The 24573-nt window shown below is 50.3% G+C and overlaps 2 protein-coding genes across 8 annotated transcripts in view; both read left to right on the forward strand.

The window, feature by feature from the left end:
• Nf1 (neurofibromin 1) overlaps window positions 1-6270 on the forward strand; it is a 72066-nt gene extending 65796 nt beyond the window's left edge. For 3 of the 6 annotated variants that reach the window (XM_077655163.1, XM_077655166.1, XM_077655165.1), the window contains exon 49: window positions 570-6270. In XM_077655163.1, coding sequence (XP_077511289.1) covers window positions 570-914 — 345 coding nt within the window. In that variant the 3' untranslated portion in view covers window positions 915-6270. The remainder of the gene's footprint in view (window positions 1-569) is intronic. The other 3 variants (XM_077655164.1, XM_077655167.1, XM_077655168.1) reach the window with 2 other exon arrangements.
• Window positions 6271-7342: 1072 nt separating this feature from the next.
• The window catches only part of LOC144121775 (protein spinster homolog 3-like), an 87797-nt gene continuing 70566 nt past the window's right edge, over window positions 7343-24573 (forward strand). For both annotated transcript variants that reach the window (XM_077655171.1, XM_077655170.1), the window contains exon 1: window positions 7343-7814. In XM_077655171.1, the coding sequence (XP_077511297.1) occupies window positions 7574-7814 (241 nt within the window). In that variant the 5' untranslated portion in view covers window positions 7343-7573. The remainder of the gene's footprint in view (window positions 7815-24573) is intronic.

Raw genomic sequence — 24573 nt, forward strand, 5'->3', positions numbered from 1 at the left:
TTTTGGTTGCATTATATGTGCGTTAATACGGTACACAGGCTACTGACCATTTTCTTTTTTTTTTAATTCTGAAATGCTGTGCCAGAATCGTATTATGTGTTCGGCTGCTGACCCGAAAGATGCGGGTTCGATCCCGGCCTTGGCAACCGCATTTTGATGTAGGCAAAATGCTAGAGGCTTGAGTACTATGCAATGACGGTGCATGTTAAAGACCCGCAGGTGGTCGAAATTGTTCGGAGCCCTCCGCTATGGCGTCCCTCATAGTCTGAATCGCTTTGGGGCGTTAAGCCCCTAAAAACATAAACCATGAAATGATATGTATGCTGATTCCTCTGCTCAAACCATCAAGGAATAGAATGGTCTCTCAAAAAAACAAGTGTGCATTGTTAGTAAAAATAATTTTTTTTTTCTTGGCATTGCAATTCCACATCCTTCAGTGCCTTTGGACCAGGTAGAGTAGTCCCTGAGTAAAGGATAAAGTGCATGACGTAACACGTGCTCTCTCTCTCTCGTGTTCGGTTCGGTGCAACTCTCTCCTCTTCCCTCACCCTCCCACTCTCGTCCTAAAGCAGAGCCAGACTAACCTGGACAATGCGGAGCTGTTTGTCAACTGCCTGGAAGCCATGGTAGAGACGTGCCTGCCTGCGGATGAGGGCGAGCTCAGCCAGTACCCGAGCTCGCTCTCTGTGGCCTCGGCCATCAACCTGTCTTCGTCCATGAGCAGCCTGACACTGGCATCGCCCACTGACAAGGATGGGGCATGCTCGGATGGTGGTGGTGCGCCGACACCGGGGTCGGGGGCACCACCCGACCGTGCCCGCTCGGCCTCCCAGCTCTCCAAGCAGCGCAGCTTCAAGTGCAAGAACCCTGGCGGAGGACCGGGGGCACCCAAGAGCGGCCGCACTTCCCACTGAGGAGTCTCCTTTGGGCCCCTGCCATCCCTATGCACCTTGTCTGCAACGAGGCTGGATCAGATGTGAAATGTCCTTCACAAACACTTCGTCGTGTGGTGCCAGGTAGAGCTGTTCCAACGTGCAGTGCAGTGGCAGCCTCGGCCCACACGTTTCTAGGGATGTGGGATCAACGTTGGCATCCACGTCTCCTACAAATTATCACCAGCTCCGCAATGTTTCTCGTCCAAGTCACTACCCTACAGCTTTACAGCAGGGCCATCTGCCTGCAGCGACGTTCAGACTAGAATGGGATGATGGAGACTTGCGCTCCCAGTCAATGTGGGCAAAGGTGGCATGACCAAGGCCAGCCTTTGGAGACTTTCCGCTGAGCTGCAACAGCTAATACCACCTGGTGTAACCCTAAGGCTCCATTTCACACCGAAGACCCAGTCTTGCAGTTGAAGCCATCTTTTGACTTCGCACTACTGGAGAAGGAACCATAAATGGCTACACAGTCTCACTGGTGGTGTGGTACGGCAGTCGTCCATTGATTAACTCTCACCGCGTCATTGAGCGGTGCTGTGTCATACCAGACTGAAGTTTGTGGCCCTTTGAGGCAGTTTAAACGTGATGCTTCGGCACGCCCCTTAGCCCTACCTTGGAAAAGGGTCTCTTTGAGCTCATAGCAAGGTTACAGTTTCTAGATATCGAAGATAACTTTCCAAATGTTGTGCGTGCAGTACACCCCTGTGAAGAAAATGGGAGGGTGCCTTCGTGTATTTGTCCTCCATGCTGCAGAGGTACAGTTGAAACTGTGCATTCTTTTCTACTGGGCACCCTCAGATGCGAGCGACCATAACACTTATTCACCATTGGGAAGTTGATCACTTGATGGGTGGCAGTCGATGTGTCTGTGTTCACAGCGTGTTGCCCTTGGTCCATTAGTATGCTGAACTAATTATATACCTCTGCTGTGCTTCTATTGCACCCTTGGGTACTTCTAGTGCACCCATGAGGCATGGCAGCCAGTCCTGGGTCAGCGTACAATTATGTGGAGGGTGGTAACTCTGGGGGTACAGTGCTGTCGTGCTGAGAGAATACGACTTGTGACTGGCACCCATGTGTCGTCACTTGCAGATTCACAGGACGTTTCGCTTGAGAATTGGCACCTTGCTTACAGGGTTATTCTGCTGGACAATCGCTACAGATGCTTTCCACCTGCGTTTCTTTCTTTTTTTCTTTTGTCTTGTCACGCAAGCAGAAGGGTGACTGTGCAGCCCGTGACATTCGCTCACGTTTCCAAGAGCTGCGTCTTTGGAATGGGCAGCATAAGAACCAACAGCCCAACTGTCTGCTCTTGGATGAGTGTCACCATTAAAATCGCCAAAGTGCGACGTGCCATTCTCGGTTCCTGGACACCCGTGACAACAAGCAATGGTCAGTCGGGTAATACTCAGTTGGCCCCTGTCTGCAACTGCAGATTTTCACACTGCTGTTGATATCAGCATGGGAGCTGCTGCGATTCGTGGCAATGCTCTGGACATTCCATGGCATTTTGTTGGAGCACCGGCGCAAGACTTTCCTGTACCAGGGCCCTGTGTTGACAACGCTCGACTTTCAATGGCTCCGGAGACTCCGGTGTTTCGAGACATGGCTATGTTTATGTCAGAATGTTAGGTCGGCATGAAATCTCAGCTCCATGAGAGAGGTTGCACACGGACGGTCATTGTTGTGAGCAGAGTTCTATGTCCTTGGAATTTCAGTCGCATCAGTTGGCTACCCACTGCAGCTTAGCACGTTCCTACCAACTCCTGTTGTGACGCTTGAAAAAGTCATAGTATTAGCAGAACTTGAAGAGATATGGTTTTTGGCCAAGGTCACTTCCAAGGTTGTGAGTCTCTTGTCATACCTCTGCATCCAGTGTTCCCTACTGCACTGTAGAGGTTTGGTGATAAAGGAGGCTGTGTTATTGATTTCGGTAGATGCGATTCTCATCTCTTCCTCGACTTGTCCTTGCAGGCGTCACTGCTTTCTTGTTGTTATGAGGTGCTGTCATTATGTTCAGTGCAAACTCTAGCTGCTGTGCGAACACCAAAGAGGACGTCTTGCGCGAGCTGTGTCTCACAGTTGTGGGGTGTGAGGCCTGAGCTCTTGTAAGTCATGCCCCTGTCTTTAATAACAGTCATGATCAGTTTGAAGGGCACGATGTTGCATTGGGGTGCCCGTTCTTTTCAACTTTGTGTCGTGAGGGATCAAAGATTGTTTCGTGTCGGCTGGAATCAAAGTGGTGGGCCATTTCGCTGTGCCAGTTCACACCATTCGGCTCTGAAGCACGAGCTTGAGTCATTTAGGCGTTGCTGTGTGCCACTTTGGCGCATATGACATGTTGGTCCAGCATGGGAACCAAGTGCAGAGAGTCGAGCTATGGGTGCTGGCACGTGCACGTAATGAAGCATTCTGTTCTTTTTCCAAGATTTTTCCAACCTTGTTCTTGTTGGAGTGCTGTTAGTGGTGCAGAAATGTGGCTTGTGTGGCTCTTGCTTGCCATGTACATGTTTACCATCTACGTTGACTATTAGCGCGCCAACTTGGCGCGCTTAGTTGCATTCGTTTGCCATTGACGTTGGACCATTTGCTTGCTGAATGATGCGACCCTTGAAGTTGATGGTGACGACAACACAAACACAAATCGAAGAGTACAAATAGTGAGGCGTTTTCATGAAACGAGGCTGTGATGTTTCATAAGTGGCATTCTCTTGTTTTTTATGTTGACTGTAGCGGCCAGCGTTGTCAATGCCGTAGGAGGGAGGGGGGTTGAAGTGGCGCGGTTGATATGCGACGATTGTGCAGCCCTCTTGTGTTGCCCCACCCAAGACGAAGGGAGAGCTTTGCTGCTGATTATGGATTAGGTGTGGAACACTTTGCCTGAGCGAAGATGCGATGTGCATGTGTTGTGTGCATAGAGGACGTGTATGAAGGGCAGTAAGCGGTGATGGGAGTGTCCCTTCCGCACGCACTTGCATCTCGCACTGCACCTGAGGTGCTTCGCCGAGCGTGCAGACGCTGTCGAAGAGTGATTCTGAAAGGACCTTTTCGCCAAAGGAAGTGTGCGAGTGACAGTGGGTGGGATCTGTTGATGTCCCCCAACGATTGGTGCGTGAGATGAGTAAGAATTGTGCCATGCGCTTCTTACACTCACATCGGTGTTCATTCCCCCGTTTTTTTTCATATTTTTTTCCCTTGTTGCTGTTGTTACCACCGCCGTCATTGCCATCATTGCCGTCATCGCCATCGTCACCTGGTGTGTCCTTTGCACATTGTGTGTGTGTCCTCATTCACATTTAACCAACTGATTCTCGAGGGAGGTGTTGCTTGTTCCAGTTATCGTGGAGACTGAGAAAGAATGCCCTAATTTATTGTGCGGTTCTGATTTTTACAACTTTCTATGGGAAAAGGAGGCTTACTCCTGTAGGTGCGTATGTGTGTGCATGTGTGTGTGGTGCGTGCGTGTTTATTGTGAGGCTGTGGGTCTGGTTTTCCTCACGCCTGTGCTCTGCTTCCTGTAGAGCCCTGTGTGAACATTACTGCTCTCTGCAGTGTTTGTACATGTGTGCGCATGTGATCTGCATGCATATTGTTTTCACAATGCATTTGGCTACGTGGAGAGAGAGAGAGAGAGAAAGGAAGAACTGTGCACTTCACCATTTTCGTTCATTGATTCCTGGAGAGATAACTTATTTTTCTTTTGATCTTGCAGTCTGTACAACTGTGCTTTGCCGTAATTCTTGTTCACGTGTCGTCGTGTATTTTGGCTGCTGGGTCCCGTGTGGCAGATGCGTACTCTACAATATAAAGTCCGAACCCTCTTTCTTCTCTTCTCCCCCTCTCTCCAACTGTTTTCGCGGTTGCATTTGAAAAACTGGGAAGGGGGGCACCTGTACATCCTATCATGCATGTGTGTGCTAAGTGGTGTTTACAGAATCTGTTTGACAGGAACTTACATTTTTCCACTGAAAGGAATGAGAGAGCATGGAGTAACCTGAGGCACACAGCATCACAGCTATCTACCTACCATAGAGTCCTGAGGAAAGTAAACTCTTTGTGGTTGGACCACGCTGGTGGCATCATACCTTGATCAAGCCAGGCCAGGAGCAGGTGTGTGTATGTGTGGAGACAAGTTTTTCGAGTATTGATTGGTCATCCTTGGCAATTCAGATAGAATGTGCCTGCTCTTAATTTGGTTTTGGCATATTGCCCTGAACTTGCTTTAGGGTGGAGTTTCCTTTAATTATAATTATTGAAGCTTCAGATGATGTATTCATGATGACTTAGCAGGTGTAGAATTAAGTTAGTTTATGTTTGGTAAAAAAAAAGTAATAAAAACCTGCAATGCATTTGGCACGTAGTGGCAATGTTCCTGTGATTTGTTCAAGCTTTCGTTTCCTTTAGTTTTTTACATGCACATGCCATTAAAAAAATAACAGCCAAGCATAAAAACGCTCTCAGTTCATAGTGTGGAGAGATTGCAACAATCTGTTGTATGGGGAAAATTATTGGTGAAATGACGAAAAAAAATGTGTGCCCTTCAATTGGCAGGCTAGACTGAGAGCGCAGCGCTTGAGCTGTCGGCTTGGATGAGCATGACTATTACTCTTAGATGCATTGTTGTGACCGAGGTACGTGTGGTTCATGCACACTTGCGGTGGGCTAACACGTATTGTGTGCACTCCTGCTTGTAGGGTGGCATATGTCCCTCGCTCTAATGTGGCTGGCATCACAAATGATCTGATGCTGCTTTGTTGGTTGTGTCCCCTGAGAAATGCCTGGTTCATTAGGATGTGCCAAGGGAAGATTTAGAGTTTTTGTAGCAGCCAGAAATCAGACCCACCGCCTAGGATATAAATGGCACACTCAAATATGTGAGGTTCCTATAAATTCACTTTTTTTTTTTACCAGTGTGCTCTGCAGGATCTGGCTTTAGCAGTGCCCCTGCAGGGCACGCAGCTGATAGAACCTTGGTGGAAATTTGGCGGGACCAGTGTGTCCCCTGTTCACGTGGTGCGTGCCCCAGTGCGTGGTCTTGCTCTGCCTACAGGGCAGATTTGTGCTGATGAAGTGTCTATTTTTTCTAACTGCTCTCCAGCCAATGTACACAGCTGTGGTGGCAGCTGTGTCGGTTACTGTTGAGACCTCTTCCCTTTGCCAAGTTGGCCAGTTGCGTATACCAAAGCCCCTCTCTCCTGTTCGGCCCTTCTGTCGGGAACTGTGATGTGGAGCCGGAGCACTGCGTACCATGCGTGGCAGCGTAGTGCACTGTCTCAGCAGCTCATGTATTGTTGAATGTATATCAGAATTAAAGTCATATCTTTTATCCATATGACTGTGTGTGCTGACTGCACTCATGTACGTGTTTTCTCCCTCTCCTGCCGATAGAGGCAAGTGCAGTGTATGAGTGTACCGAGGCTATTGTGCAGCTGTGCAAGGAGTTCTGTACATCAAGAGGCATTTTCTGCTGTTCATGAAGTGCTCCCTGAAGTGCCTGAATGCCTTCTAGACTGAAAGCTTAGCATACTGAAGCCACTTTGCAATTGGGCGTTAGCATCCTGGGGCATCTTGCAGTCAATGTGGCAATGTTTGTGTCGCTTGGAATGAATGAGCATGCTTGTCAACCCTATAAGTGGCCATGCCACCTGGCTGAGTGAATATGCTGTTGAAGGGAACGGCATGGACTTGTGTGCTTCTAACAGTGAATAGCTGACATAGCGACACTGTTTTTCTAAAAGAAAACGATCCAAGTTTTGAGTTTCCATTGTTGCCAAATTGCACAGTTGAGTGGAATTTTAGCAACGCGCCGTGCGCGCCCGCAGTTAACAAAATGATTGCGTCGGGAGTTTTAACACGGCAGTGAAATATCAAAATGTCGCAATGGGGTGTGAAAGCGTACTAAGATGCAAATAATAAAGCCCGCTGCTGGGGGACTCCGAAAGGTGTGGTCGAAATAGCACAGTGAACGAGATCTTTTTTTCTTCTGTCGCTATGTGCTAGAAACCGTAACTATTTTCATTTCATTGTTTGGTAAGTCTGGGAAAGGAAATGGCGCAGTATCTGTCTCGCATCTTGGCAGACACCTGAACCGCGCCTCAAGGGAAGGGAGGAAGGTGGGAGTGAAAGAAGAAAAAAGAAAGGTGCAACTGGGGTGCACTAGCCAATCTCCCACCGTGGGTATGTGCCGTCGTATTTGAGGCAACAACAACGTGCACTGACGTCGCACAGCACAGGGGCGCCTTTGCAACTTTCAGACTACCAGATAAATATTAGTTTTGTAAAAGTTGCGCTTGCATCTAAGATTAACAATCTTTTTAAAATTAGTTCCTTTAGATTTAGTAACATACGTAACGAATAATAATCTTTCGCTCCATCGCAAACTTGTAGCCAAACGTAGCCGGTGCGAGACAACAATCGAGACACTTCGAGCAATGATCACAGCGATCTTTCGATTTCTAGTTGTCGCTCTTCTTGCGGCGTAAGCGGTTGCTGTGTGTCGCAGTCACCCTACCACAGTCGTCGTCAGCGGTAGGCGAGCATGAGAACGAGCAGAAGCAACCAGCGACGCTGATGTGAGCGCTGCTGGCTTCGACCTCGGTGGTGCTGTGCGCGCTTCCGTAGTGAGGTCCCCGTGGATGCTGGCACTGCGCTCGAGGGATCCGGTCAACCCGGTGGAATCGGTACCAGAGGCGATGGTTCCGACCGAGGACATCAGCTCTGCTCCACGCGAGCTCGCCGTGCCGGAGTCGCCACCGCCGGCTGCACCCACTGTCGGCGTCGTATCCGAACGTTCGCGGCGCTTCGTCGAGTATGCATCCGTCGGAATACTGTTCTTCATCAACCTCATCAACTACATGGACAGATACACGGTGGCAGGTGAGAAGCACCTCTGCGACACTGCTTGCATTTCCACTGGCATGCCTCTCGCGAGGCCGTGATTTACTTGCTGCACGGATTTAAGTCGCGCTGAACGTGCTGCTTGGGGTCCGGCCGACTTTTCCCCGTCGGCTGTGCCCAAGTGGGTGGCGAGCCACAACGTCCGGGATTACGGTGAAACGTCGCAGAACGCATTCCAGCAGCTGCGGATTTTGTTTTCTTACCGCAGTATGTTGCGTGAAGTGCAGTGTTCGGTCGTGGTCTTGCAGGGAATCGGCTTCGCAGGGTGCCCGCGGTAGGCTTGCTGCCTCTTGAAACTTGATGCCTGCTCAAATCAAGGCATGCAAAACTTGATCTCGAGTTGAGAAAATTTCGAGTTGCACCGTGATTGATAAAGTTTGTCGTATCGCTGTTATGTCGCTCGGGAGCTCGTAAAACGTTGGAGGACTGCTGCGCTTAAGCGTTGACGCGATGTCATTTGGTGCATCACGTGATGCTGATGCGACTCTGTATATATTTTTACAAGATTATTTTATTAGGACGACGATATACACCGGTACTTAGCATCTGCAAACATATTACCTTACCATTCTGAGCAGTTTGACACCTTTGAACGCATGTTTGTTTTTCAGTTGTTTCAATTAGTTAATTGCTCAATTGTACGCTCTAAATTTTCTTAACTACCATCATCAAGCATTGGCTTTTCATTCTAAGCATATTGACGTCTTTGAACCCCATTTTTCAATTTTTTTCATTTCTGTAATTAATTACAGTGATTCCATTAACTCGTCATTGCCGATCACACACCAATCAATCATCAATCACCACAACCACAGATTACCATGGTGCGATTTTCTTTACGCAGCCCCCGATTATTTCCGGTAAAATCCGCGCATAGCGACCGCGTAGCAAAGTAAACACGACACACGTGCATGTCGCGTGTTCTGCCCAGCTATCTCGATGACGCGTGAGGGTCGGTCACCACGCCTGCCTTGTGCCCGGATATTTTCCACTTATCCTTGCGTTCCAGAAGTATACACCTGGGCCAGGAGGCACGACTTGTCGGAGGGCAGTGGATTATCTCTCTCACCGCATTGAAATCTCCGTACCCAGGAATTTTTGCTTCAGGGTGGCACACTTTCTCCTATGCCGTTCCGTCCGATTTTACCAAGTCGACATCATGGACTATCAAATCTTTCACAAAAAAATAGAAAAAATTTTCGCAAAGTCGAGAAACACGAAAGCGCGCTTCGTGCGTCTTTTGGCCCGTGTTTTCTTCGTGCCGTTCTCGTCAAGAACATGCTCTAACTTTCCCAACAGTCTGCCATTCTTAAGGAAAGCTAGTTCTGTCTTGTTGGTTGCTGCGCATTTCTCGAAGTTCTGTGGAGCAGTGGAGAGCCTTCTCCGCTCCCTGTTGAGAGTCAGCTGATTCCCTCAGGAGGTTAACGGCACTCCGTTAGCAGACAACACAAAGGCTGTGGTAGCGTATGAATCTTTTGACACCTGTTCCTCCGGACTGCAAGCTCACCCCAAGCTAAATGAGGGGAGGGGGGGGGGATGGGGGATAGGAGGATTGTAACAAGCAGTGGCCACCTCTCACCTTGTCTACGCAGACGCGGGGTACGGAGGAGGGTGCGAGCATGAAAAGTCGCCGGGGAGGGCTCGCCAACTTTCACGCGTGATTGCGTGTCGTCTGCTGCTTGTAGAAGAGTATTATTTGGCTCTGGTTTTCATGGCAACACAGTGCAGTGATTAATTGAGTTATGTGCTCTCCTCGGAAAGCGTTTCAGAGTCCCTTTAAAATTTCTCCCAACTGACTGTTCAGTTGAGGGAAGCGTACGAACCGACCTACTTAACCGGAGTGGCACTCCCTCTTGGTGATGTGCTCAGCCTTACCTCGCGTGTGGTGCTCTGTTGCTCTGTCTGTTTGCGATGTGTTTCGTGGCATTTCCTAAATGGTTTGTAAATAATTTAGCTAATGTAAATAAAATATATTTTCAATGTAATAAATACCATGCTTAAAAAAGCTGTGATGTTGGCACAGTGGTCTGAAGCATCGGCCAGCGTAACTGATCTTTTTAGCGACGCCGCAGTTTCGAATCCCACTCCACCAGATATAAAGTTTTCTATTTCTTTCGTGTCTTCCCCCAGTGCGATGCCGGCTTTCCGCTGCAGTGAGGCTCTTATGCTATCGCTTAAAGTAAAACATTCAGGCCACTTAAAAATAAAACGGGTCGCTAAAAAGCAGCATTTGGGCTGAATAGTGGTAATCGCTAACTCCTCGAGTCTGGGATGAACAATTACCGTGGTTGCCATTTTAGTGCCCTATAGCGCTTCCACTTCGATGAAAAGCGATTGTCTGTCTGTCTGTCTGTCTGTCTGTCTGTCTGTCTGTCTGTCTGTCTGTCTGTCTGTCTGTCTGTCTGTCTGTCTGTCTGTCTGTCTGTCTGTCTGTCTGTCTGTCTGTCTGTCTGTCTGTCTGTCTGTCTGTCTGTCTGTCTGTCTGTCTGTCTGTCTGTCTGTCTGTCTGTCTGTCTGTCTGTCTGTCTGTCTGTCTGTCTGTCTGTCTGTCTGTCTGTCTGTCTGTCTGTCTGTCTGTCTGTCTGTCTGTCTGTCTGTCTGTCTGTCTGTCTGTCTGTCTGTCTGTCTGTCTGTCTGTCTGTCTGTCTGTCTGTCTGTCTGTCTGTCTGTCTGTCTGTCTGTCTGTCTGTCTGTCTGTCTGTCTGTCTGTCTGTCTGTCTGTCTGTCTGTCTGTCTGTCTGTCTGTCTGTCTGTCTGTCTGTCTGTCTGTCTGTCTGTCTGTCTGTCTGTCTGTCTGTCTGTCTGTCTGTCTGTCTGTCTGTCTGTCTGTCTGTCTGTCTGTCTGTCTGTCTGTCTGTCTGTCTGTCTGTCTGTCTGTCTGTCTGTCTGTCTGTCTGTCTGTCTGTCTGTCTGTCTGTCTGTCTGTCTGTCTGTCTGTCTGTCTGTCTGTCTGTCTGTCTGTCTGTCTGTCTGTCTGTCTGTCTGTCTGTCTGTCTGTCTGTCTGTCTGTCTGTCTGTCTGTCTGTCTGTCTGTCTGTCTGTCTGTCTGTCTGTCTGTCTGTCTGTCTGTCTGTCTGTCTGTCTGTCTGTCTGTCTGTCTGTCTGTCTGTCTGTCTGTCTGTCTGTCTGTCTGTCTGTCTGTCTGTCTGTCTGTCTGTCTGTCTGTCTGTCTGTCTGTCTGTCTGTCTGTCTGTCTGTCTGTCTGTCTGTCTGTCTGTCTGTCTGTCTGTCTGTCTGTCTGTCTGTCTGTCTGTCTGTCTGTCTGTCTGTCTGTCTGTCTGTCTGTCTGTCTGTCTGTCTGTCTGTCTGTCTGTCTGTCTGTCTGTCTGTCTGTCTGTCTGTCTGTCTGTCTGTCTGTCTGTCTGTCTGTCTGTCTGTCTGTCTGTCTGTCTGTCTGTCTGTCTGTCTGTCTGTCTGTCTGTCTGTCTGTCTGTCTGTCTGTCTGTCTGTCTGTCTGTCTGTCTGTCTGTCTGTCTGTCTGTCTGTCTGTCTGTCTGTCTGTCTGTCTGTCTGTCTGTCTGTCTGTCTGTCTGTCTGTCTGTCTGTCTGTCTGTCTGTCTGTCTGTCTGTCTGTCTGTCTGTCTGTCTGTCTGTCTGTCTGTCTGTCTGTCTGTCTGTCTGTCTGTCTGTCTGTCTGTCTGTCTGTCTGTCTGTCTGTCTGTCTGTCTGTCTGTCTGTCTGTCTGTCTGTCTGTCTGTCTGTCTGTCTGTCTGTCTGTCTGTCTGTCTGTCTGTCTGTCTGTCTGTCTGTCTGTCTGTCTGTCTGTCTGTCTGTCTGTCTGTCTGTCTGTCTGTCTGTCTGTCTGTCTGTCTGTCTGTCTGTCTGTCTGTCTGTCTGTCTGTCTGTCTGTCTGTCTGTCTGTCTGTCTGTCTGTCTGTCTGTCTGTCTGTCTGTCTGTCTGTCTGTCTGTCTGTCTGTCTGTCTGTCTGTCTGTCTGTCTGTCTGTCTGTCTGTCTGTCTGTCTGTCTGTCTGTCTGTCTGTCTGTCTGTCTGTCTGTCTGTCTGTCTGTCTGTCTGTCTGTCTGTCTGTCTGTCTGTCTGTCTGTCTGTCTGTCTGTCTGTCTGTCTGTCTGTCTGTCTGTCTGTCTGTCTGTCTGTCTGTCTGTCTGTCTGTCTGTCTGTCTGTCTGTCTGTCTGTCTGTCTGTCTGTCTGTCTGTCTGTCTGTCTGTCTGTCTGTCTGTCTGTCTGTCTGTCTGTCTGTCTGTCTGTCTGTCTGTCTGTCTGTCTGTCTGTCTGTCTGTCTGTCTGTCTGTCTGTCTGTCTGTCTGTCTGTCTGTCTGTCTGTCTGTCTGTCTGTCTGTCTGTCTGTCTGTCTGTCTGTCTGTCTGTCTGTCTGTCTGTCTGTCTGTCTGTCTGTCTGTCTGTCTGTCTGTCTGTCTGTCTGTCTGTCTGTCTGTCTGTCTGTCTGTCTGTCTGTCTGTCTGTCTGTCTGTCTGTCTGTCTGTCTGTCTGTCTGTCTGTCTGTCTGTCTGTCTGTCTGTCTGTCTGTCTGTCTGTCTGTCTGTCTGTCTGTCTGTCTGTCTGTCTGTCTGTCTGTCTGTCTGTCTGTCTGTCTGTCTGTCTGTCTGTCTGTCTGTCTGTCTGTCTGTCTGTCTGTCTGTCTGTCTGTCTGTCTGTCTGTCTGTCTGTCTGTCTGTCTGTCTGTCTGTCTGTCTGTCTGTCTGTCTGTCTGTCTGTCTGTCTGTCTGTCTGTCTGTCTGTCTGTCTGTCTGTCTGTCTGTCTGTCTGTCTGTCTGTCTGTCTGTCTGTCTGTCTGTCTGTCTGTCTGTCTGTCTGTCTGTCTGTCTGTCTGTCTGTCTGTCTGTCTGTCTGTCTGTCTGTCTGTCTGTCTGTCTGTCTGTCTGTCTGTCTGTCTGTCTGTCTGTCTGTCTGTCTGTCTGTCTGTCTGTCTGTCTGTCTGTCTGTCTGTCTGTCTGTCTGTCTGTCTGTCTGTCTGTCTGTCTGTCTGTCTGTCTGTCTGTCTGTCTGTCTGTCTGTCTGTCCGAAGCCTGCACATAGCACGTGGGCCGCCTTGGTCACCGTGACGTTGTGGGGTCATCACAAGCTGCCCCCCCCCCCAGATTGTCAGCAAACTGCCCACCATGGCAGTTCAATTAATGATTAGTCGCGAGAGATCCCTCAGAAACAACGTGGGTGTCACAAACCCCACCGATGGCAGCACCTGCCATCGCAGGGCAGTGGCGCGTAGCTGAACTGTTGCACCTCTGTGCCAGCAGTGGAATCAGGACTCCGAGGGATGTGTGAAGGTAGAGAATGACCAATTCTACCAAAGTACAAGTCTAAAATGATGCAATATCACGCAAACTTGAATCATATGATATATCAACCAAAGTAAGCCAGTTCAGGTCGAGCAAAAGCATAGGAAGTGAAGATAAAGCAAACTCAAGGATAATGGTGCTAGAGCACAGTAATTCGTCGTTAACCCCAAGCTAAACCGCCCGTGATTTTTTGCTTCCACGTCTACGCATTATCCAAACCCCGAGGGTCAGTTCCCTACCATGCCTGCAAGAAATTTGGTTCATTAAATCAGGCGCGCGATTACGTGGCCACAGGTCTCACCAGGGATAGAAATAAACCAAGAGATGTTCCTGTTATTTGGAGAGCAGCGCAACTTTTTCTTTTTTAGCACATTCTACAAGCTTCATTTCCATGCTAAGACTACAGTGGTTGGCTTTGCCCACCACATTGTGGCACCGCTTTCCTATACTGCAATTCCAGCGAAAATGGAGAGAGGATACGACTGTACTGAACTCCTCACAGTGTGAATGGAAAAATTCTACACCAACGCCGCCAACATGCTTTAATTTGACAGTGGAATTTCGTAGGAGCATTTTTTTGTGCCGCATCCAGTTTTTTGAAACCTCACTAAGCTGAAATCGGACTTCGTACCGGTAAACAAACCCGCCGCGGTCGCTCAGTGGTTAGGGCGCTCGGCTACTGATCCGGAGTTCCCGGGTTCTAACCCGACCGCGGCGGCTGCGTATTTATGGAGGCAAAACGCTAAGGCGCCCGTGTGCTTTGCGATGTCAGTGCACGTTAAAGACCCCCGGTGGTCGAAGTTCTCCCGGAGCCCTCCACAACGGCACCACTTTCTTCCTTTCTTCTTTCACTCCCTCCCTTATCCCTTCCCTTACGGCGCGGTTCAGGTGTCCAACGATATATGAGACAGATACTGCGCCATTTCGTTTCTCCCAATACTAATTATTATTGTTGCCTGTAAACAAGGCTTAGAACTCGGGAATTCAACAGCCTTACTAAGTATACTTTCTGCATGTTTTGTTCCACGCACTGATCACCTGACAGACTCGGCGCTGTTGATTGCGGTACCACGGCACCCGTGGGACCGGCGGTCACCCGCAAGGCCCCGCAAGTGCTCCCTTGTTAGCTTGCTACACAGGGTGTTTCACCTATGACTTTACACAATTTTTAAAAATAGGCTTTTTGAGTCAAAGAGCGCTTTTTTCGGCATAGAATTGTCAGCGGTGTGGTACTACATCGCGGCGACGGAGAAGGCGTGCGGCTCCCCTTCTTTCGTGTTCGCCTCGTTCGCCTCCAGACTGTGGAAACTTCACCGGCAACCTTCACCCCAAGAAGTAGTGCTTTAGAACGGGAATTCACGAAGGGCTGCACATGCATAAAACGTTAGCCAGGAGTACCGGGCCACCACCCTCTCGCTAAGACAGTGCATCTTGCCATCCCTCGCCTCACCATGTCTTTCCTCTCTTAGCCTCGTCGTCACGAACTTTCTTGCGCCCATCTTCCCTCACCCTCACCTCACTGAGGGAAATCCTCATGAGGTAAGGGTGAGGATGCCCATATCTGGACACGAAGGGTTATTTTATATCTGCCTTTATGGTTGTAGCAACTTGTTGCGGTTGGACTTCGCGCTGTATGCTGAGAGATTTGGTGGAGTGAATTAACTCTAGTTGCGCATTCTTTGGACGTCATTATGGACCGCTGTGGGAGTTGCATGTGCGGGTTTATATGGAAGTTGTTGATCATGCTTTGGAGCGCGGAAACCCCGCTGAAGAGTGGAAGAGTACGTTTTGTTGTATTTAGAAGCGTGAAGAATTTATTCCACTTTGCGACCTTCTGTTCCGTTTTTACCCCTTCAAATTTTCTTATGCGAATTTTTTTCTGCGCGTGATGCACGCACTCACAAAATTTTCGGCGAACCTTTTGCGAGTAGAATGCGTCCGTTAGGCGACTAAATATGGTGGCTATGTTGTCTGATGATTTTTTTCGTTTGCACACTCCAGTCACAATATCGGCACGCGTGATAGCGTAGCTATAGCTTCGCGAGTCTGATGTCGTGTGTGTAGTGGTTACGTCATCTGACGCTGCCGAGCACGCAGCTAGTTATCTCGTCTGCAAACATTTAAGGTGACACCGCAGAGCATGGTGGTTATCTCGTCTGCAAACACTTCAGGTTTGCCGAGTGAATTGGCCGTGGTCTAACTGTTCGATTTCGGGCTCATCTGGCCACCGTATGCGCTCAGGTGCTTCCACGCACAGCGTCATTACGGCCGCCATGTTGTGGACTAGAAGCACAACGAAAACCTGCGTCGATCTGATTTGCCTATCAGCACGTGTTGCGACGCGCAGCCTGGAAGCCGCGGAAGCTATATACGTATAGCCCGGTAAACCACCGTGGCGTCTGAAACCCCACGAGCAAGTTGTCTGTACATGTGGCATCTTTACAGTTATTTTCTTGTCGGTTTGTTTTCGGATTTCTCGAAAATCGTGTCTGGTGGCCCGTCACAGTGCTAGCGTAGAACCGGACACTCGCAAAACGTGGCTGAACATGTAACGCTCTTTACGGGCGGACGCTCGTGAGAAGCCCCTTGGCTATATAGTATAGCTAGATGCCACATCGCAATCGTGGTTGGTCGGGTGCTCAACGTCTGATCGTTTTTTTTTAATTTCCGGCCGCCTGCGGCGCGTTGATTGAAAGTATTGTGATTGCGAAGCGGCTCTGCCACTTTCGCAGGTGTTCTCACAAATAATAAGCCATTACGAAGGGACGCACCTTTCTAGCTTGTCGCTGCCGAGGCGCTGCGCGACTCGTCTCACTGTGGCGCGTTCGGAATTGCTTGCGGTGAACGGACGCCTGTTGCGACGCGCACACCGGCTGCGGTTTCTATCGGCGCCAGTTTCGATTGAAAAGGCAGTTTGCCCCGAAAGTGCAAAAAATATATTAATTTGAGATTGCCTGCACTAAATCGTAAAAGGAAAACGCAGGCGGCGAGGAGGGGTTTGCGTTTTGATTCGCGCTGCGCTGGAATCGAGCGTGATGTTGTTGCACACGGGCCGACGCAGACGCGGTTGCGTAGGTGTCCCGCCCGTCGCTGTGTGTATACTCGCCACCCGTCGTGCGCACGTTTTTGTCCTTCCGGAGGCAAGACGCTATCGAGCACCCGTTCCTGGTCGAATTCCTTTTCCTGCCCCTCTCGCGATAAGTTCGTCGCATCGCGGACGACGCTGAGAATCGCGGCAGAGGGGGATATACATGTGGCAGCTGCCGTCCGTGAGGCAATCGCGCGGCTCCAGAGAGCAGGGATGCTGGCATTCGTCGAAGCCATGCACAGTTCCGTCTCGGCAACGGCGTCTGTTTAAAAGGAAATCTATGTGTCGGGCATGGGTGTGCTCTACACGGACGCTGCCGAATACGATCGCAAGGCCGCACACACAGCGGCATAGTTGTTCGGGCGAGTGGAGAACCCGGTCTCGTGCTGCACCGTTTAAAACGCAAGTGCAACTGAGGCGGAAGAAGTCGCCATTGCTCTAGCGATAACCCAAAACGTACGTACACGGGGGTGATAGTGAGTGACTCTAAGGCAGCCATTAAGAATAATGATATGGGCAGAATCTCTGCTGCACCCTCCAAAGTTCTGCGAGAAGGGCAAGCACCATCGGAGCCAATCTCACTGATCTGAACCCCGGCTCATCAGGGCCCGTGGGGGAACGAGAAGGCGCACGCGACCGCCCGAGGGCTCACTTTCCGGTTGACCGCCGCGGACGCGCCTCTTCCACGCGAGGAACACCGCCCACCGGGTGACGAACTCAAAACATTCCATGAAATAACTTCTCATTATAAGCTCGGTCGTAAGACCTATCCAGCAGCAGATAAACAGATCAGTATTTATGAAAGAGGAAATCATATGGAGGACATTACAAACCGGGGTGTTTCCAAACCCTCAACTGTACAGTAAATGGCATTCACAAGTATTTAATCCTAGTTGCACGCACTGCGATAGCATTGCAGATCTAGTCCACATGGTCTGCACCTGCCTTTTCTATAACTACCCGAATAGTAATAAACAATCCTGGGAGACCTTACTACTCAACCGCGAAGCAGAAGAACAGCGCAAACTCATTGGTCTCGCCCTGACCGCCGCCGAGTCCCAAGGGATTCCGGCCGACAGTTAGGGAAATGAGTAGGGTTTAGGCTATAGCCTTCTCCCCCGTCATTTTTGACGGGTGCAAATTAAAGTTGTTTCTCTCTCACATTTTATCGAAAACTGAAGAGAATACGGGCGTAATGAGGCGTGTGATTGGGCACTCGAATCAGGCACGTATACAAAGAGGTGGAGGGGGGCTATTGCGATATCAAGCTCAGCCTCTGTCGCACTCCCTTTTTATAAAACGAAGTGCGCACCCATCCTTCGGTAGAAAAAAAAAATACCCCCCCCCCCCCCCCCCCCCGAAAAAATTTCTGGCTTCTTGGCTGCCTCGAATGGCGAATTACAATTTGAACTGTGCCGTAGTCCGGCGGCCGTTGGAAGCAGACGGAGCGACCACACGCAGGGCTGGCAGCGAGTGTAAGATCGCCAGCAAACAGCCAGTTCTCGAGCGCAACGCCTCCGCGCAAAGTTTGTTGACTGTTCGTCGGCTCCGATTGACACGGGTTACTTTTCTGTGCAACTGGCTCACGCTCGGCAGTTTGCGGGCTATTAGCGTTGTTTCTGGGGTCCATAATGCTAACTTTCCCCAACGGTTATGAATCTGGGCCGCGCACGCGCAGACTTCGCCTGTCTAGCCGGCCTTCGGAAACGTACACTATAGAACGCTGCTACACGAAATTTTTCGACGGCATTCGGTTCAGATGCCATTCGAGTCGATGAAGCTCCGCCGAGACATTCCAGATTTTGGAATGCCCTCGAAACGCGAACACAGCCCGAACCGACCAATAGGCGTGGCCGCCGCCATCGCTTCGCCCCGCCCACAGCCGCCCGACTGCTTTCGGCTCTGTGGCTGCTCATTTTGATACCCGCTGCTCGCTTTTTCCTGCTCTTTGTTTAGCAAATAGCTCGTGTTCTGTCTACGTAAGTGCTTGAAGGTAATAGTATGCCAATGAACATTTACCGCATGAGCATGAAATTTCTCCAGCAGTGCGCCGATGAGGACGGCTGCACTCATACTGTTGTTTACATCGCTGCGTACGAACAGCTAGCGCTCGTTTGCATGCTATAAAACGCATTCTGCGCTTTTGTTCTATTAAATAATCTTATTCATTTGTACCGGTTGTGCCCGCGCTTGTTCGCGTACGACCGGCGCCTGTCGCTAATTGTCCTGACTTCCTCCGACGCGATCAGTAGTTTATTTTAAACTGCTTTATTCAGAAGCATGATTGGTGACCATTCGCGGTAATTGGAACGGCGTAACTTGTTATCCACAAAATAGCATTGCCGACGACTGCTGCTGGCCGTAAAGCAGTGCTCGGCGGCCTGGGTCACACCGGCGCTTCCCGTTCATCGTATGCGCGCCCTGCGATGTGAGCAATAGTTGATTTCAGATCACTGTTGTCAAAACTACACTCGTTGATCGTTTGCATCCCCGCCGCGGTGGCTCAGTGGTTAGGGCGCTCGACTACTGATCCGGAGCTCCCGGGTTCGAACCCGACCGCGGCGGCTGCGTTTTTATGGAGGAAAAAGGCTAAGGCGCCCGTGTGCTGTGCGATGTCAGTGCACGTTAAAGATCCCCAGGTGGTCGAAATTATTCCGGAGCCCTCCACTACGGCACCTCTTCTTCCTTTCTTCTTTCACTCCCTCCCTTGTCCCTTCCCTTACGGCGCGGTTCAGGTGTCCAACGATATATGAGACAGATACTGTGCCATTTCCTTTCCCCCACAACCAATTATTATTATTATTATTGATCGTTTGCATTCGCTTAAACTTGTGAATTCGCTCTTCACAACCGCCGAATTCGCAGACGTAACATTACAGACTCGCTAGGCCTAGTCGTCGCGAAAGGGAAGGGAGTCGCCGTCGATTAAAATTAATTTGGCAAGCGCTTATCGCTGGGGAGTGTTCAAGTGTGCACATGTGAAATATACCCGTTAGTTTCGCCTATTAACAATATGGATAAGGTAGAAGGGCGAATATATTCACACCGTCGCCTCATCAGCGTGTTTTCGCTCAGCCGTCGGCCTGCCGAGGACATGAAGGCTGACTGCCCGCCATCCGCGGATTCGTCGTTGTCGTTGGCCTTAAAAACTTGTCCCACTGCTGTCATATATGCTGCTGTTTACCGTGACAGTGTCGTTGTCGCTTTAGTGTGACCACCGCCGTCATCGTCATCGTACACTGGAAACGAGCGGAGGAAATTTCAAATGCGTTCGGAAAGTGTCGTGTAGCGCCGCGGAAGTCCGTCGAGTCCGAATGTCATTCGAAGTCTCGAATGCCATTCGACTCAGATGTCATTCGAACGTGCCCGTGTAGCACAGGTATTAGAAGCGCTGTGCTTTGTCCGCTGTCCTTGTCGTCATCCGTACGGTTAGCAACGGGCGAAGCGCGTGACCCTCGATAGAGTGTATCCAGAAAGTTGCTGCTGCGCAGTGTGCGATCGTTTTTTTCTTTCGGTTTGTTTTTCTGAAAATGATAGAGAAGCAGTGGCACCGAAAAAATTGGAGCACGCTTAAGCTTCGTCTTTGAGAGTGAGACGTGACAGCGTGTCGCAGCGTTGCCGAGGAGTACACGGAACGCCATCGCTCGTTCGGCGCGACGCGTGGCCCGTTCGACAATTTAAGGAAATGACGCCTGTCAGATACCTCGGCGGACACCCGAACCGGGCCGTAAGGGAAGGAAAATGAAATGAACAATTGCTTTTAAGGAAAGGAAATGACACCTGTCTCACATTTCTCGCTGGACACCCGGATCGCGCCGTAAGGGAAGGGAAAATCGATCGATCAATCAATCGATCGGTCGATAGATCAATGGATCGACGATCAATCAATCAATGATCAATCCATCAATCAATCCTTAACGCTGTCGCGTTAAAGTCCATTCCCTTACGGCGTGGTTCAGGTGTCCACAGAGATGCGCTCACGGCCAAAGACGCCGACGACACCGGCTTTTCTGCGACACGAGCTCCATAACGCTGTCGCGTTAAAAACAGAACCAAAGCAGACTGCATACTTGCTCCTGTGACTATATATGACGCGTCCGGATAATTCTGCAGTGGTGGGAATGGCCAAGAACAATTTGGAGCAGGCTTTGCAGCAGACAAACGAAAATTCAATTTGGAGCAGTTTCATCGCACCCGGCCGCGGTGGCTCAGTGGTTAGAGCGCTCGGCTGCTGATCCGGTATACCCGGGTTCGAACCCGACCGCGGCGGCCGCGGTTCGATGGAGGCGAAACGCAAAGGCCCCCGTGCGCTGTGCGATGTCAGTGCATGTTAAAGATCCCCTGGTGGTCGACATTATTCCGGGGTCCTTCACTACGGCACCTCTTTCTTCCTTTGTGCTCTCAGTCCGTTCTTTATCCCTTCCCTTACGGCGCGCTTCAGGTGTCCGCCAAGATGCGAGACGGATACTGCGCGATTTCCTTTCCCCAAAAGCCAATTTCAATTTCGATCGTGCACTGACATCGCACAAGTGATTCGCCTTCATGGGAACGCAGTCGGCGCGGCCGGGATTGAACCCGGGTCCTCCGGCTCAATAACGGAGCGCTTTAACCACTCAGCCACCGCGATGAGGGAAGCACGTGAGTGCTATATTGACTGTTCACTATCTCACATTCACCTATTCGCCAACGACTGCGTAATATTCAGGGAAATAACACGCGATGGCGACATACTAATGCTTCAATCCGCCCTCGACTCCATCTCAACCTGGTGTAAATCTTGCCTAATGGACCTTAATGTTAACAAGTGCAAATTGTGGGTTTCTCAGTGGGCGCAGGCCACTAACCACCGTGGGTGCGAGCCAAGGGCCCCGATCAGCCGTCACCACACGCACCCTGGGACACCGCTGCGGTGCACTCAACCTCTGCAGAGAGGAGAGCGACTCGCCTAGGCCTCCAAGTTCACGAAGGAGATGCTTATTCACGCCGTCCTCCAGCGGTACATACACACACTCAACAGTCACCCCGTCCGGGGGCGTGCGAGGAGCAAGGCTCCCCTGCGCACTCGGAGCGACAAGAGTAAAGCGCATCGCTAGCACGCCGCTGCAGGAGATTGTCACCGCGGCAGTGCTGTGATCTCTCTCGTGTCAGCCGTCGGGCCGTTTGCGAGAAAGAGTGGGCAGTCAACGCAAGGTGCGCCTGTCGGAGGTCGCTGGACCCCTGGACAGGCTCAAGCCGCTGCAGGTACAGGACCCGTGCTGGCGAGCTCGAGTATGCACTGCTCTGAACGGCAAAGGCCGGCCCGGACGAACAGTATAGCGTACGCAACTTGCGCTGTCTCGGAGGGGTGTCTCTCTGGGCTCCGCTCGGATGGTGGCGCGGCGCGCAGCCGCCCAAGCGGGTCCCGAATTCCCGCCCATAGGAACCAATGGCAGATGCCCTTGGGAAGCCGGGGCGGAGCTGCGGCCGAATGACAGTGATTAGCCACCCAGCCGGCTCTCCGTCGCCTGAGGCGGGAGAAAGGGAAAGAGGAGAACAACGCGGGACGCCGGCAACAGCCGCGCAAAGGGAACGGCGGGAAGACCGGACTCGCACAAAATTCATGCTTGTGTCTCGAGTGACTAATAACTTGCCCTCTTATCATGTTAGCGGCTTGTCTCTAGACTCTGTGCACTCTTATAAATACCTCGGTGTTCACATTACTAATGGCGTTACCTGGACTGTTCATGTTACCCATGTCGTTAACAACGCCAACAAAACACTTCGATACCTTCGTCGTAACTTTGCTAAATTCATCGCTGAAGCTTTTGCTGTATAAATCACTCATATTACCTAAACTGGAATACGCAGCATCAATATGGGATCCTTATCACCAGAACATAACGCACTCTCTTCAGATGGTCCAGAATACAGCTGTTCAATTCATTCTCTCTAGCTGCAACAGAACTGCAAGCATAACCAGCATGAAAGCTAGTCTCGGTCTGCCATCTCTTGCGTCTCGTCGCACAACACTTTTTCATAAATTTTTTCGCCATTCTTACCTGCGCGAAGAAGTTATTTCACCCCCACAGTACGGGTCACCGCGGATGGATCACGCCCACAAGGTTGAAGTACCATTCTGCAGAACGAAAAGCTACCTTTCACTCGTTTTTATCCCTGACATCTGACGAGTGGAATCGCCTTCCCGCACCGCTGCCACTAATCGATGATCACCGTTTATTTCAAGAATGCATTAGCTAACATTGCATAACTAGGAACTTTCTGTAAATTTATGCTCATACTTCTGCTTTCTTAATTTGTGTAACCACTCCCCTCTATAATGCCGTATGGCCTTGAGGGTATTTTAAATAAATAAATAAATAAATAGTAGAAAGCTGCCGAAGGGTAGGAGACGTGTCACATTTCGCGCGCGCGCTTCCGGGCGTAGCGAGAATGAAACGCCCAAGCTTGAGCCTACCTTTTTAGATGGGTGGTGACTAGCGACGCTTTACTAGAATACCAGAGTCTTTCCTGTGTTGTTTCTTTTTATTGTTTTTACTGCGCTAGCACACATATAGCTGCCATTCCCGGCATTTGGTCGTTGTGTATTTGTCGGTTTGTTTGTCCGCAACCATTTTCGTGGCAGGCTGTTCACCTGCCCACAGAGTGTTTGGCAACCTTCCCATATATATATATACGTAGGCAGGTTGCCCATTACTCGGTGGGCAGGTGAGCAGCCTGCCAACCGTGTCAGGCGGCAGCTCAGCCTCATATGAGAGGCTGCTCTGGAAGAGCAGACTCGAAAAGGGCTGTAAGGAACTTTGCACTAGGAAAAATACACAAAATTGCACACCAAATCCTCGACAGGGCAAAAGATACTCAAATTCGCCGGATTAAATTGATCTGGGTCCCCGCACACTCCTTTCATCCAGGGAATGAAAAAGCTCATGAAAAAAAGGCTCATGAAAAAGCTCGAGGTCTCATTAACCGGGCCATGAGCTCTCATCCCTGGGAGATAGCTGAGGAGCACATGACTACATACCAGGAGATTACAAACTATTACAAAGAACAGAGATTAATATACGCGGCCGCGCATAAATCACTAAATAAACAGAAACAAGTTGTTTGGAGGCAACTTCAAACAGGCACTTTCCCTAGCCGACACAGAAGAACCCTAATGTACCCCGGTAACTTTAAACCACAGTGCCGCATGTGTAAGGATCCAAAAGGGAACCTTGCACATATGATGTACGGATGCCCCATGCTTAGGCCTAGGCCAGAAGGTCATATGAGCAACAAAGAACAGTGGGTGACTGCGGTAACGAGCTCGGAGACTGAAGTTCAGAGGCTGGTGGTGGATTGAGCACTGGAGAGGTCGCCTACAGGTACGAGGCCGCGGCCATCGCCTGAAGCCTGGACCCAACACCTCATCCACGGCGGTGACAACGCAACCTTTTTGGTTCAATAAAGTTTTCAGTGAATGAAAGAAATGCTCTGGAAGAGCAAGACTTGCGTCGCATCCCAACCCTAGCAACCAAAGGCCCACCGATGGCAGCACCTGCCATCGAAAGGCAGTGGCGCATCGTTTGACAACTCTGCAGCACTGCGCCAGGAATGGTATAGGAAGACTCCCAGGGGTCTATGAATGTAGAGGATGGCCAAATCCGCATACACGGGCATTCACCCATTATCGCTATCCGACCAACTGCCATGCGCGAACACTGGATCTGAACACAGGAATCGAGGTGAAAACCGAGCTGCTGGCGCACTTAAATCGCATTTGGCCTGACTACGCAAATCGGCCATTTTTTTTTCATACCCCGGCCAATCCGTAATTGGGGAAGTTGAGTACTCTTGGCGTTCTTGAAAGGTCTCGTCTTATTTGCCCTTTGCGGACGTGGCACCACCGGCGAGGCAGGCATTGATTTTCGGCGCGTAAGAGGAAAGCTTATTCCCTTTTTCGCTCCCGTAAAGGCCTAGTCGTGCTTCGGGTGTGTGCTGCTGCGGCAGTTGTGAAGCCTCTCCGGCCGCCTCGGTCTCGCTCGCCGATGTATACTGTCACCGTCGTGGCGTGTATAGGCACAGCGAACGCAGGAGCGGTCGCCCCGATTCCCGAGAAGTAACCCGAACCGTGGCGGGGTGTAAATTGAATCCAGTATACGTCTACCTGTATCCCCTTGTTGGCCGAAGAAACGGTCGGAGGCTCCAACCGAGCAGCTGTGGATGAGCTCGGGGAGGTTGCAGGGTGTACACTGCAAGTACGCCGTCACGCCGGAATCTGGTGACAGACCGAGTCACAGTATGCATTTTTTCCTTGCTTTCTCGAGATAATAGCGTGGCTCGTGTTTCTACATGAAGCGATCGGGAAGTGCTAACGTATTCACCGATCGCTCAGGTAGTGACGTCACGCTATTA

The sequence above is a fragment of the Amblyomma americanum genome, chromosome 2, assembly GCF_052857255.1.
Source record: "Amblyomma americanum isolate KBUSLIRL-KWMA chromosome 2, ASM5285725v1, whole genome shotgun sequence".
Lineage (NCBI taxonomy): Eukaryota > Metazoa > Arthropoda > Arachnida > Ixodida > Ixodidae > Amblyomma > Amblyomma americanum.